Source organism: Anguilla anguilla, chromosome 8, assembly GCF_013347855.1.
Source record: "Anguilla anguilla isolate fAngAng1 chromosome 8, fAngAng1.pri, whole genome shotgun sequence".
In the NCBI taxonomy this organism is placed as follows: domain Eukaryota; kingdom Metazoa; phylum Chordata; class Actinopteri; order Anguilliformes; family Anguillidae; genus Anguilla; species Anguilla anguilla.
Window position 1 is genome coordinate 22,354,228 of NC_049208.1, and position 12,941 is coordinate 22,367,168.

The 12,941-nt window shown below is 42.5% G+C and overlaps 1 protein-coding gene across 4 annotated transcripts in view; it reads right to left on the minus strand.

Annotated features, from left to right (window-relative positions):
* agap3 (ArfGAP with GTPase domain, ankyrin repeat and PH domain 3) overlaps positions 1 to 12,941 on the minus strand; it is a 243,664-nt gene that overhangs the window by 21,199 nt on the left and 209,524 nt on the right. For all 4 annotated transcript variants that reach the window (XM_035429802.1, XM_035429801.1, XM_035429800.1 and 1 more), the window contains exon 14: positions 2,396 to 2,550. In XM_035429802.1, coding sequence (XP_035285693.1) covers positions 2,396 to 2,550 — 155 coding nt within the window. The remainder of the gene's footprint in view (positions 1 to 2,395; positions 2,551 to 12,941) is intronic.

Here is a 12,941-nt window from a genome sequence, read left to right on the forward strand (position 1 = left end):
AGGATATGAATATGAGGTTCTCCCCCGCATGCTGACATGAGCCGTGTTCCTATCCTGATGCCTGTCAGCTTTAATAAGGGGTTCCCACGCTGCACTGATCCTGTCTGGCTCTGCCACGCAGGTAGGAACAAGAAGGAGAGGGCTGAGGGAGGGAGAGGGAGAGAGAGAGCCGGAGAGAGAGAGATACAAAGAATAAAGGCAGAGAGAAAGGAAAAGAGAGAGAGAAAGGGATGAGAGGGAGAAAGAAAGGGAAGGAGAGAGGGACTGGGATGGAGGGAGAAACAGAGAAAGAGAAGAAGGGATAATGGCATGTGTTCCAGCAGATATTACTGCTCATTTGGTCACAGGTATAATTAATTATTTGGCCATCTCTAGTGGGATATTACTGTTAATGTTCCTAATCTGAAGTTCATCTGAAAAGAGAATTGCATTCTTAGGTTTCAATGTATGGGGAAAGAGAGAGAGAGCATTATCTCTTTCTCAAGAAGAATGACACAAACATCACAGCCTAATTTTAGAGTATAATGACTCTCCAAATGAATCCCAATTCTCGTATGATGGACATACAGATGGTATATAAAACACATTTTGCAACTATGCTCTGTAAGAAATACACAACTCAAAGTAGTCCAACATCCACACATGCTAAAAGTAAGAAGTGTAGGCAATCAGTTCGCCGGTTGGTTTCTATGGCCTGAGTTTGCCATCGGCTGCCTCACCCAGAAAACTGAATTTCGCATGCACACTTAAAGTCTTAGGTATAAATTTCTGTTGGTAAGCCATAATGCATTTTCATTTCACCCGGCCCTTGTCATTCAGGTGCGAACAGCATTTATGAGCATGGCTTGCCGATGAGCTATCGGAAAGATACACAGTGGTGAACTGGCAGAATGGTATGCCTTCCTGGTTTCTCAGGGTGTGCACTCAAGGGCCAAAAGTGATGTCATGTAATGCATGGTAAGCGTTTGTCTGCTCAGTTTGGAACGCTTGCTCAACTGCTGAAAAGAGCAAGGTTTGCAGGATTGCTGGGAAACTGTGAAATTCCTGAAAATTCCTTGTCTGCATCCATTGGAGATTTTAGAGTGTGAAAATCCATCAGCCAATCAGATGCTTTATAAAGAATGAAAATGTTATCTTGACTCCTACTTCTAGACAACCTGTCACTTATCACAAATTACAGGGGGATTCGTTTTTAATTTTAATTTTGTATTACTATTTTTAAATTTTTAAATAGTTTATAATTTAAATATTTCTAAATTTTAAATTTTGTCTAACCATTATGTGCCCAGTGCTCAGGATTTGGGTGTGATAGATTAACAGACTGATCAGTGGAATTATTAGGATTATGAAGCGATCATCATTGTTTAACTCTGTTCGTAATGATATTCCGCCTCACTCTCGTTAATGGATAACCTTTGTGTTGTGCTCCTCTGCACATTAACACGTTGTATCAGGAGGAAGCGACAGACTGCTGTACCTCTTAAATGTACACTGCTGAATTCTAAATCCATGTGTATTCTAGTAATGTGTAATTAAGTAAGGAAGTATAATTATTCTCTATTTAAGGCTTGTTATCTTAACCCAGTCGGTGCATAAATTGATTTGAAATGCTAATGTCTATGGTCTTAATTAGCAGCTGATTGTCAGTGATTTGTAGCCAAAATATCGTACAGGTGTGCTGTGGCCTGGTCATCCTAACTGAGGAAGTTTGTTAGGACCTGCTGGGATTCTAAGTAGATTGAAAGGCAAATGTACTGTTGTTAACACAGCTCTAAGGAAAATGCCCAGTCAAAACACAGGCTGTAAGTAGAGCTTGGTTTTATAGATTACTTCTTGTGGCTAATGTCTTGACATGCCCTGATTTAATAACAGTTAAATAAAGTTGACAACAATGATAAACCTAAACTACTCAAGACTGTTGTGGGGACAAAATCGAGTAAACTTATACATCTCCTATCTCTGTATATGCATATCTTTGAAGATACAAATTGTTCATTGACACTGAATTGTAAGAAATCTGAAGCAGACAGAAAACACATTTTGCTGAAAACACATTTCCTTCTGTGCATTTCAGCTTATTTTAAAACTAAGCATTCCAGGACATGACTACCCTTAACTTAAGATAAAAATTATTCTTACACACCGGATAAGAATGTACCGATATGCATGGGACAGAAAACATTGTTATCAGAAAACATAGTCTTTTGTCAGTTCCTTACAATAGTCTACTACAGACACATTGCATAACCTGTTTATTCATCCAAGTTCTACAGGTGTAGTCGGAGGTGAGCTGGCTGGACGAAAAGCTCAAGCATACAAACCACAAGGCTACAAACTTCAGAACATCTCTTGGCTACCTGAGCTTCAGCCGGTGGCACCCTTAGAGAAGACTCACCTTGTTCTTGCTGCTCTCGCAGGACTGCAGGCTGGCAAAGATCTGGCTCTCGACGGCCTGCACCCAAAGCTCCCGCTCCTCATACGTGGAGGCCTCGAAGTGCCACATCTGCCCCGTCAGCGAGACGATGATGAACTCAAACGACTCCTCTTGCTCTGGAAGACAAGGTTGAGAGGGCACAAGCGTTAACACGGATATGTTGCCGTGCTACCATGCCGGGCACCTGGACAGCACAGGCCATACGGACTGCCTCTCTATATCTGGGCTTTAGCTTAGCTGGCATCAGAATCCAAACCAAGGCGGTTGACATTCAAAATTTCTAAATTTTGACATTTGGGATTGCCTAAACCAGTCCCAATATACATCCACCCCCCTCCACCCCCACTGTATTGTTTCAGCAACCGTTTATACCTGACTCCAGCTAACCTGATATAAAAAATTCTCCTTGTCTTCTAGAAAGTGTTACGCATCTTGGTTTTCAGCCGCTTCCAATTGGCTGAAAAACAACGTGTCGAGAAGCATCCTTCTGCTTTCTTAGCGAGTCCTCATTATGTGGGGAAACACAAGTTGTGTCCCGAGCACAGATCCGCCAGCAGACGACTGAGGCAACCCAGGGCCCAGTGAGTAATGCGAGCCTTCTCCTCTCAGCACATGCTCCATCTCGTAGTAAAATGATTTGTAATTACCTAATTAGGGCTATGCAAATAATGCGCTCATTTGCATAATGCACAGTTCCCGCGAGCCTGAGGATCGCGAAGCATGTTTACACAGAGGGGAATGGCGTGATCCGATGGCGTATCATTTCCGTGTAAATTGGACACGGAGGCATAACGCAGAAATGTGCAGAGCTGTCCTCACTCAGGACGTTAAACGCCGTTGCGTCATCCAGTCGGTGTGGCCCGACTTCGACCTGCCATTTAGGAGTGAGCCTAAACTCGAGAGATTTCTCTTTTAAAGAAGTCTGATCTTGTTTGTTTCAGATTCTACACTGAACCCACCTGCCGGCTCCCCCGAAGCAGCATTTTTTAATGTTCCTACTTCATATGTTCCTGCCGCACACTAGCCTGTTACTTACAGGAACTGTTTCAGCACCTCTGAGTCAACCTTTAGCAGCAACGAATTAAATTTAAAAAAGAGAAAAATAAATGAGAAAGTAGTTCCGGCCCTGCATAATACGCGCGCCTCGACAACACCGCACGCACTAGGGCCGAGGACGCAGAAAGGGGAGGTTAATGGCTGCAGGTCAGGATCATTGTTAACGCCGACATCGAGAAGAAAAAAAAAAATTACTTAAAAAATAAATAAATCAGATTCTGTATTTGTCAGCATGTTGTTAATCAGACGGGGTTACAATCAACTGGAAAAAGGGACGTGCTAACGAGACCAATCATTATTCATTTGATGTTGCCGACTGTCATTGTGGGCAAAATGGGGCTCTGCTAGTGTGGGGCAGACATGGAGTCGGTGTGCAAATGACTTCCAGGGAAAAGGCTTCAGTCTAACCCGAGGCGGCCATGACTCCTCACTCTCACAGAGAATGCAGCGTAACGCCTCACTCTCACAGAGAATGCAACATAACGCCTCACTCTCACAGAAAATGCAGCATAGCGCCTCACTCTCACAGAGAATGCAGCGTAACGCTTCACTCTCACAGAGAATGCAGCATAACGCCTCACTCTCACAGAGAATGCAGCGTAACGCCTCACTCTCACAGAGAATGCAGCGTAACGCCTCACTCTCACAGAGAATGCAGCGTAACGCCTCACTCTCACAGAGAATGCAGCGTAACGCCTCACTCTCACAGAGAATGCAGCGTAACGCCTCACTCTCACAGAGAATGCAGCGTAACGCCTCACTCTCACAGAGAATGCAACATAACGCCTCACTCTCACAGAGAATGCAGCATAACGCCTCACTCTCACAGAGAATGCAGCATAACGCCTCACTCTCACAGAGAATGCAGCGTAACGCCTCACTCTCACAGAGAATGCAGCATAACGCCTCACTCTCACAGAGAATGCAGCGTAGTGCCTCACTCTCACTGAGAATGCAGCGTAACGCCTCACTCTCACAGAGAATGCAGCGTAACGCCTCACTCTCACAGAGAATGCAGCATAACGCCTCACTCTCACAGAGAATGCAGCATAACGCCTCACTCTCACAGAGAATGCAGCATAACGCCTCACTCTCACAGAGAATGCAGCGTAGTGCCTCACTCTCACTGAGAATGCAGCGTAACGCCTCACTCTCACAGAGAATGCAGCATAACGCCTCACTCTCACTGAGAATGCAGGCATTCAGATACAAAAAAAGAAAAACAAATAAATGAAAATAAAATAATTTTGATGCAGGCGATAAATGATTATGAAACATAATAATGCGCAAGTGAGGTTGTGAACCACTTTGATGCTTAGCAGGCATTTTAGGCAAGGGGAACTCCTCGTTGGAAAAAAAAATTAATTTTAATTCCCAAGAAAATCATCTGTGGATTGATTTCTATGCACTAGAAAATTAGTGTGTTTGTGTGTTATGTCAAAATAAGTAAACGTAAAAGATTGCAACATTTCATTTAAGTAGAGTAACTGAGTAGAATAATACAATAGAATAATGTGGAATAATACAAAAGAGATGGTAGTAGACTACTGCAGTGATTACACAAAGTCATCAATACAATGTTGTGGTTGTAATTGTATTAAGCAGATATAGGTACAATTACATTTAAATGGTTGAATTCTTTTTCACTCTGATATAATTTAGCTCAGGTCAAATATCTGAAAAATGTGTTTGATTTAAAAATGTCATATACCATAACAATATATCATAAACCATATCAATATAAAAGGCTGGGGAAAAAATTGTATTTTGCAACTTTCAGAGAGAAATTGTATAATTTGTGGCATATATTCCCATAAATCAACACTATAAGTACAACCAACCCCAATGGCATGTATTCAAAAACATAAGAAATAAAAAACAGATAAAATTTCACTCTATAAGCCTAGACTGGAACTAAAGCCACACACAGAAGCAGGCAGGCTTTAGAACAACAGATGTGTGACGTTAATGTTGCCGTCGCGATGCTCCAGTAGAAGGGTATCTCTTAAGGCGGAAAGCAATAATCCAATTAGGGCTACAGCATCTTCAATTATCTGATTTAGATACTGAAACTGACTTCAGGTCACAGGATCAATACAGAGCCAAGAGTCAAGTATTTAAATAAAAGCCTGGAGGGTTGGGGGTGGTGATTGGTTTGAAAAGCTTCTCACATGGGTGAGAGGTTTTTACTCTCATGGCAAATATGTTACTCCCAGTAAATACCGCTAGCACCATTATTATTGAGTGTTGTCATTGCAGGATAAACTTAACAGTGGGTATTTTCCTAGTGTCAGTGAAAACATGAAAATGAAACTACAAACTACAGATAATTGCCGTTGGTCAATTGAAATCTACTAATCCTGTTTTTAAGCAAAGCGGATAATATTTACTCAATACCTAAAAACATATAAAAGTGGTGAAAGTTCACTCAGCCCATAAAGATAAGTTGCTATTTGTCTAAAGAGTATCCAACACTTGGACTCCTAGTCTCCACTACAGTTCCTGTGTTGAGGTAACCTAGCTCTGTTTTATTTCTAATTTATTCAAAGGATCAAAAACAGAGCATCACATTCTCATGAGCCTCCTTAGTTGAGTTTAAAGCAATTAAGTGTTTCAACCTTCTCTGGTATGTTGGATATACAGAATTAGTCAATTACCAAGTCATGTATTTGCATTTTCAGTCTTCAGAGGGATATGGTGCCCAAAACATTCTAAACATGGTACAATAATGGCATGTATAACCCAATTTGATCTCTACTCAAAACATATTGTTATATATATCAGACAATTCCTGTTTAACTGTTTACAGGCTTTGGCACCATGTCCACAGCCAGATATTTGAGTCAACTTCTATGCCCAAGACGTTTTTGTACTGTATAAATTATTCTGGCAACCCCCAATGAAATAATCTTGTCTAACATAGATATTGCCCACATGCTGAAATTTACATTTTGCGGTGTGGAATTTCATAAGCCAGGTGCCTACCAATAATGACAGAAAGTGATCCAACCAGTAATACAAAATTTTGTACATGCACTATGCTGGCTGTGGGAGTGTGTCCTGACCATCAGTTTTCAGACAATATCAGGCATATTTGCTATATGCCATGTAAATGCATGAATACTCCGAAGATGACTGCACATTTTACAACCACACTGGCATGATTTTAGGACTCTGGAAAAAAGAAAGCATTTTCTCTTTGAACAATAACAAATACTTTAAGTGGGCAAAATATGAAAACTGAGAGCGTGTTACCTGAAACATATATTTCTTTAAATATACAAAGAAATACATAAAAGAGAAAGAAATAATAAAAGAAAGAAAGATGCCCATAACAACCGGCTTCTATCTGCCACCCTGGGAAAAAGAATCTAAGACATGAAGGCTGCTGACAGCCTGGCATGCCAGTTACACAGACATTATAGAGCAGAACACAAGGATCTCAGATGATGCTTCTGAACAAATAAATATCACCCTTTTCACCCTTAATAACCATGATTAATGCACACAAGTACCAATCAGTACTTAATATATTATCACCTGGAATTCTCTATGCTATATAGCCTGGGCCTTGCCTGTCCGCTGAATAAATCTTTCTGTACACAATAAGTCGAATCAATAAATGAATCAAATGATTTAATCCATCATTACACTTTATTTTCTCTTTGGCCTAGTCTTTCATGAAAAATCTTGGGTACGTCAGAGGCAGAAACGGAGGACTTGGTTTTGAGAGGTAACACTTCGCTGCTCACGTCTGCTTGCCGCTGAATTCCAGCTCCATTCTGGCTCCTGTCAGAAGCTAATTCGGGTCAGGTGTAAATTAACCTGACACTCGCACGCCTAAGTATGAGGAAGGAAGCATTTTATAAGCGACCTCCCCCTCCATCCAATATCTGCTCCAAGTTAGACGGGTTCCTTCATTATGAGGTGGCATTCCACAGGGCCTGGAGATTATATGCTCCTAACTGCTGCTAATAACAATCGGAAGAAAACAAATTATTTTGTTGGCTGACCGGGCGATAAATTACAGGCATTAAAACAGGTAATTTGACTAGGGACCAGGGAGAGAGAGAGAGAGAAATAGAGAGAGAAAGAAAGGGAGGAAGAAGAAGGTGGGGGAGTGGGGGACCATACTGTATCACCACCTACTGCAAGCAAGAAAACTTCCATAATCTTATGTAGATAAACTGGCCCAAACAGATACATGTATATCCAGTGCACAGAAACCACCCATCAAACTGCCTCCAATAATAAATCGGTAAACAAAGCATATATTCCCAGGTAACATTAAAATTTTCATGGTTCCACGTACTGCAGGTGCTGGAACCTTGTTGATTTTGTAAAGATTCTTATTTTTTCCTTTTGGCCTCCAATAACTTGTAGCTGTTACAACAGAGGCTTGCCAAACTTAGCAAACTTGTTTGTATTAATGAACTCTGGCTTCAATTAAAATATAATTCAGACTGACAATTGGTAGCACATGTGAAAAAATGACAGTCACAAGCCCAGTACATGCGGCCAGTTTGACTGAGACTTGGTATATTGGCCTCTCTTGTCCCATGAGTAGGAACACACGGAAGGCAGAACAGGAGCTTGGGCGGTGGGAAATGCTGCTTGCAGCTATTTCATATTTAACAGTGTGCTTTTTAAATTCCCTCTGCTGTGAAACCGACTGATACATAGTGACAAATATCACGTGCAGATAAAAAAGTGGCAAGAGGACAATGCCAGAACCAGATGTCCATGTGCCAAATACAATGATGTCACCCACACCTACTTATGCAGCGGACTGCTTGCATAAGGTCAATACCAGATCAGCTAATTTCAGGGGCAATGGCAAAAGTCATTCATTTACATGTGTTTAGCAAAAGAATAATTAACACTGCCCGTTGTCAGGCTTAATGCTTATAGCCGGATCCATCTCCAATCCAACAGTGGCCCATTTACCTCAATGACTGCGATAATTATAGCATTTCTCTATATTGTTGTGATTATCACTTTTTAATGTTAGAAAACTCATGGCCGCAGTTTTACATGACCTCAATATCAGTGATGTAACTCTGCGTGGTAATTGCCATATTAAGTTGTAAGTGACCTAAGGTCTAATGGTGATTGTTTGAGCAGGGGCAGAGGAATGGTAAAGTACATGATGAGCAAATTAACATTTCTGTATGTAGCAGTCTAGCTGTGCCAACACAGATTAAACAAGGGTCTGCTGAGAACTCGAAACATTGGGCTATGGAATCACAGCCAGTGGATGGATCTGGTCAACCTAGACCCTCTGAGTGTTTGCTTTTCACATGTTTCAATCTTGAATTGCTTATCCTTCTTTAAAGTGAATTAGCCATTTGAAAACTAAACTCAGGTAGAAACCCCAGAACTTATTAATGTCAGAAACATCCAAAAGTACATGTCTATTAAGTCACTATTTTGTTTAGGAGTCTATTCCAGGCACAATTTAGCCTACCTCTGCAATAACAGAGCACAAAAATCCAACAATCGTGGAAATGAAAGCATCAAAGCTATGCTGACAAGCACCAAGGGGTCAGGACAACCCAAGAGGGGGACAGAAGTGGGTCAGGGAAGTTCTCCTCCAGGACAACAATTGACGCATGCAAATGTATCATTAGCACTGATGTGCAGGGCCATTTCCTTAGCAATGGGGATGATAGCACTGGACTAACGACAGGTCTAATTGGACCTGTAATAGCAGCCTGACCCTGAGCAGGACCATCAATGCTTCCCGATGGCCACTGAAAAGCCCAGCTCATCCCCGGCCCCAAAGATGCAGTACGGATCTCCAGAACACGCCGATCCTGATGCATGTTAACCCTGCAACCCCATTCCGCACACTACGCAAGCAACAAGTCCTTTCAAATTAGAGCTAAATTAACATCGCCGGGGCGGCCGGCACGCATGAAGGAATGCAATTTAAATCCAATATGAAGTGGAAGCGTGGCGAATAGGGCAAATATGATTTGCCTTAATTAACACGGCGCAATAGAAATTACAATGTAACCGCGGCAGTGTTCTGTGGCAGAGCCTGCCTTCTCCCCCTGCTCAGGAGTGGCCCCTCGGTACTCTGGGCACCCAAAAGCCGCTTTCACGCACGGGACACGGAACATTGGTGCATTAACTTTTCTGGCAATGAGAGTGGCTCCTCTTGTTCAGACAACCAACACCTGTCAGTTATTTTAACAGGTTAATAGCATTCACACATGGCGAGGTTAGTAACTTCTGTCTCAGCAAGCACCTGTCAAATACTTGACAAGAGCTAACAAAAGGATGGAAGAAGGTCAAGAGCACAAGCAAGATGCATGCAGTGCTGGAGAGGTATGATTTTGTAAACTTTGGCTTACTAGCCAGAGAACTTAACTAACATAACATAACAAATGAAAAGTGAATCATAAGATCCTGCCACATTTTAATATGCATGTACACCTACAGGAACTTTAGAAACTTCTGTATAACTACTACTACTGGGTTGTGTACTGCTGGATGGTGTAGCAAGTTAGTAAGGTATCAAGGTGTATGTGCTTCATTTGGTCTACCTTCTCATTTTTAGTAAGAAGCAAGAAACAACACGTTGAGTATTTCATGCTGGATCTGTTAATGATATGGCTTTGTTCACACAAATTAACATTTAATTGTGCTAATTATGTTAACCTAGTAAAATCAACATTTCTTTTAATGATACTAGCTTTTCAGCCGGCAAACTGCCAGAGCAACTTTTTGTGGTAAGGCTGCATGTGCAAAAAGGGTTCAAGACTGGCAGCCTTTGCTATATCTTCTCAGAATATGCCCATACCTTCTCAGAACACCAGACCCTTGTTATGTTACAATGTACGATGGTGCTTCATCAAAAGATGTCAACATGAAGTTTTGGTCACGTTATAGATGGAACATGTCACGTCTGATTCACGTGCGATTTCCGCTGGATCATTTGCACTGGATGAGATACACATCCCCTGAAGCGCTCCAGAGGGTCCAAGCATTGTTGTCTGACGCTGGAATCTTTACTGGTTCTGGACCTCCCTCCGTGCAGCTTTATTGGCTGCGCTTGGATGGGCTGGACATTTCAATGAGGACTGGCAACAAACAACACAGACAATTCCTTAAAATACCATCACTCTCATTATGCAGTCTGGCCTTTACTTTGAACAACACAATTTAAGGAAGTGTGCAATGTGCATTTTCCCCCTCAAGCTAACAACACCATTTTATTTGATAATGGAAAAGTACCGCATTGTTGATAGGGATAAGCAACACATATTCTTGTTATTCTAAGTTAAGGCCTAACCTATTGAATTCCACTGCGATGCAATAAAATGAAGGCGGTCTTATTCACATTCCACCACCGTCACCAGACCCTGTAAACTCCAGACAGAACACAAGGAGTATTCGTTTCAGCACACTGCGCTGGTGGTTTCCAGCAAATATAAACATCTGGAAGGGTTTCAAATGAAACCTAGTCATCAGTGAAAAGTACTTGCTTTGAACCAACATCTTTTTGCATCTTTGTCCACTTTCAAAACCTGCATGCAAATCTTTGCTGTTCCAGCATGACCCCTGAAAGTGTAAACATCAAATCCATACAATTACATAGGGCCTAAGCAACTAACTCTTTGGGTTCTTTGAAATCATGTGATACTATAGACAGTTTGTCAGAATTGTAAACTGTCATGATTCACTGTTTGGATTGACAAAGGGTTTGCAAGTCTATTGGTGGTGAAAACATGCTTTCATTTCTTAGTGTCAAATTCAGAGTCCACCAGGCAAAGGGTCTTGTCTGAACCAACCATGAAAGCAAAAAACATAGCAATCGATACAAACACCGCCCCTTGTGAAGAGATGGTACGAGGGCATAAACAAACAAGAATTATGAAGCCCGCAACTAGCAGTGTGGAACAGCGCAGCAGCTTGCTTTAAGCTTCAGAAAGGCTAGCCTGCCCTCCTCTGGGAGTCCACCTGCTGCTTGCTAATTTAGCAACAGTGGGCCACAACGGAACGTCCGCACACTTTACCCACACCTCCGGGGATAACCGGGTGTAGCTGTGCGGCTGAGCCAGTGCTCCCCCAGAATCAGGGGCTCACGCCTGAGACTCCGTACCTGGGTTCCGCGGAACAGAGTGGGATGAAGAGCGCAGCCGGACTCCTCGGTCGTCGGCGAGGGGCGTGTTTGTTTATCTGTTTGCATGCCTTGCGGAAAGGTGTAAATGGAGGAGGTGGGGGGGGTGCACCTCAGACGGGAGTGACGGTTATTTACGATTTCTGTTCGGGGGCACGTATCGGGCGGTTTACGGGGAGAGGTGTTCCCGATCCTGGCGAATTAACAGCCGGCTGGGAAGAGCAAGTAAAGCTGGCACCATTCGTTACTGTCAGAGCACTGCCTGCTCATTTTACAGATCATTAAAGCCAATATTCCTAACCTGTATTAGAGCAATCAGAACCGAGCCATTACTGAGACACCGGCCTCAGGGGAGCACCAAAACTACAAGAGGAGACAACACTGCACTGCTCTCTTTCTCTCCCTCACACACACACACACAGATTCAAAAACACAAACACGCACAGACATAAATACACGTGCACACACACACACACACACACACACATATATATAAACACGCACACACATACAGATTCAAAACACAAACACGCATGAACATAAACGCATATGTGTGCGCACACACACATGCACACACCCGCTTATACAACGATTTAAAACAAGAACACGCATGTGCATAAATACACGCACGCACACAGACAAAAATACCCCCCCCCCCCACTACACACACACACACACACACACAACAATGCAGAACTGCACACGCGCACATTCCTGTTGTGACATAATGGCAATTAAAACAGGCGTTATAATAACCGTGGCAGTTATAAGCGTGTAAGTCTGTGGGCAGCACGTGCAGCGGGTGAGAGTGGATCTTGTTATTCCACTCCTGAAGTGCTGCAATCAGAGCTGCGCCCATTACGGCAGCCGAGGCTCCAGGGACAGATTTGTGAAATGAGACCGAATGGGAGAACGACAATACATTGTATTGAGATAAACACCCGCCATTAGCGCAGGCAGTTAAACCTTCATTTTCTAATCCTGAGCTGGACACCGGGGGTCTTTAACTCTTGCTGCGCTGAGATTGAGGGGGGGCATTAGCCCTATACCTTCCCCTGATGTCCATAATCTGTTCTCCTGAGCATGATCAGTGGGCCTCCTTCTTGACTGGGTTGCTTTTTTTTCCACAGCCTTTGTCTCTGCAACGTTTCTCCTAAGTTCTCTGACTTTTCAGGTTGGCGATGTTGAATAATTTAGAGACATTCGCAAAATTGGCACAACACGTCAGATTTCAATTTAAACAGTTCTTGTTATAAGAAATGAAGGGTCTAACGATATCTACAATTTAATGTCTGTTTAACAGATTTTTTAAAACAACAAATA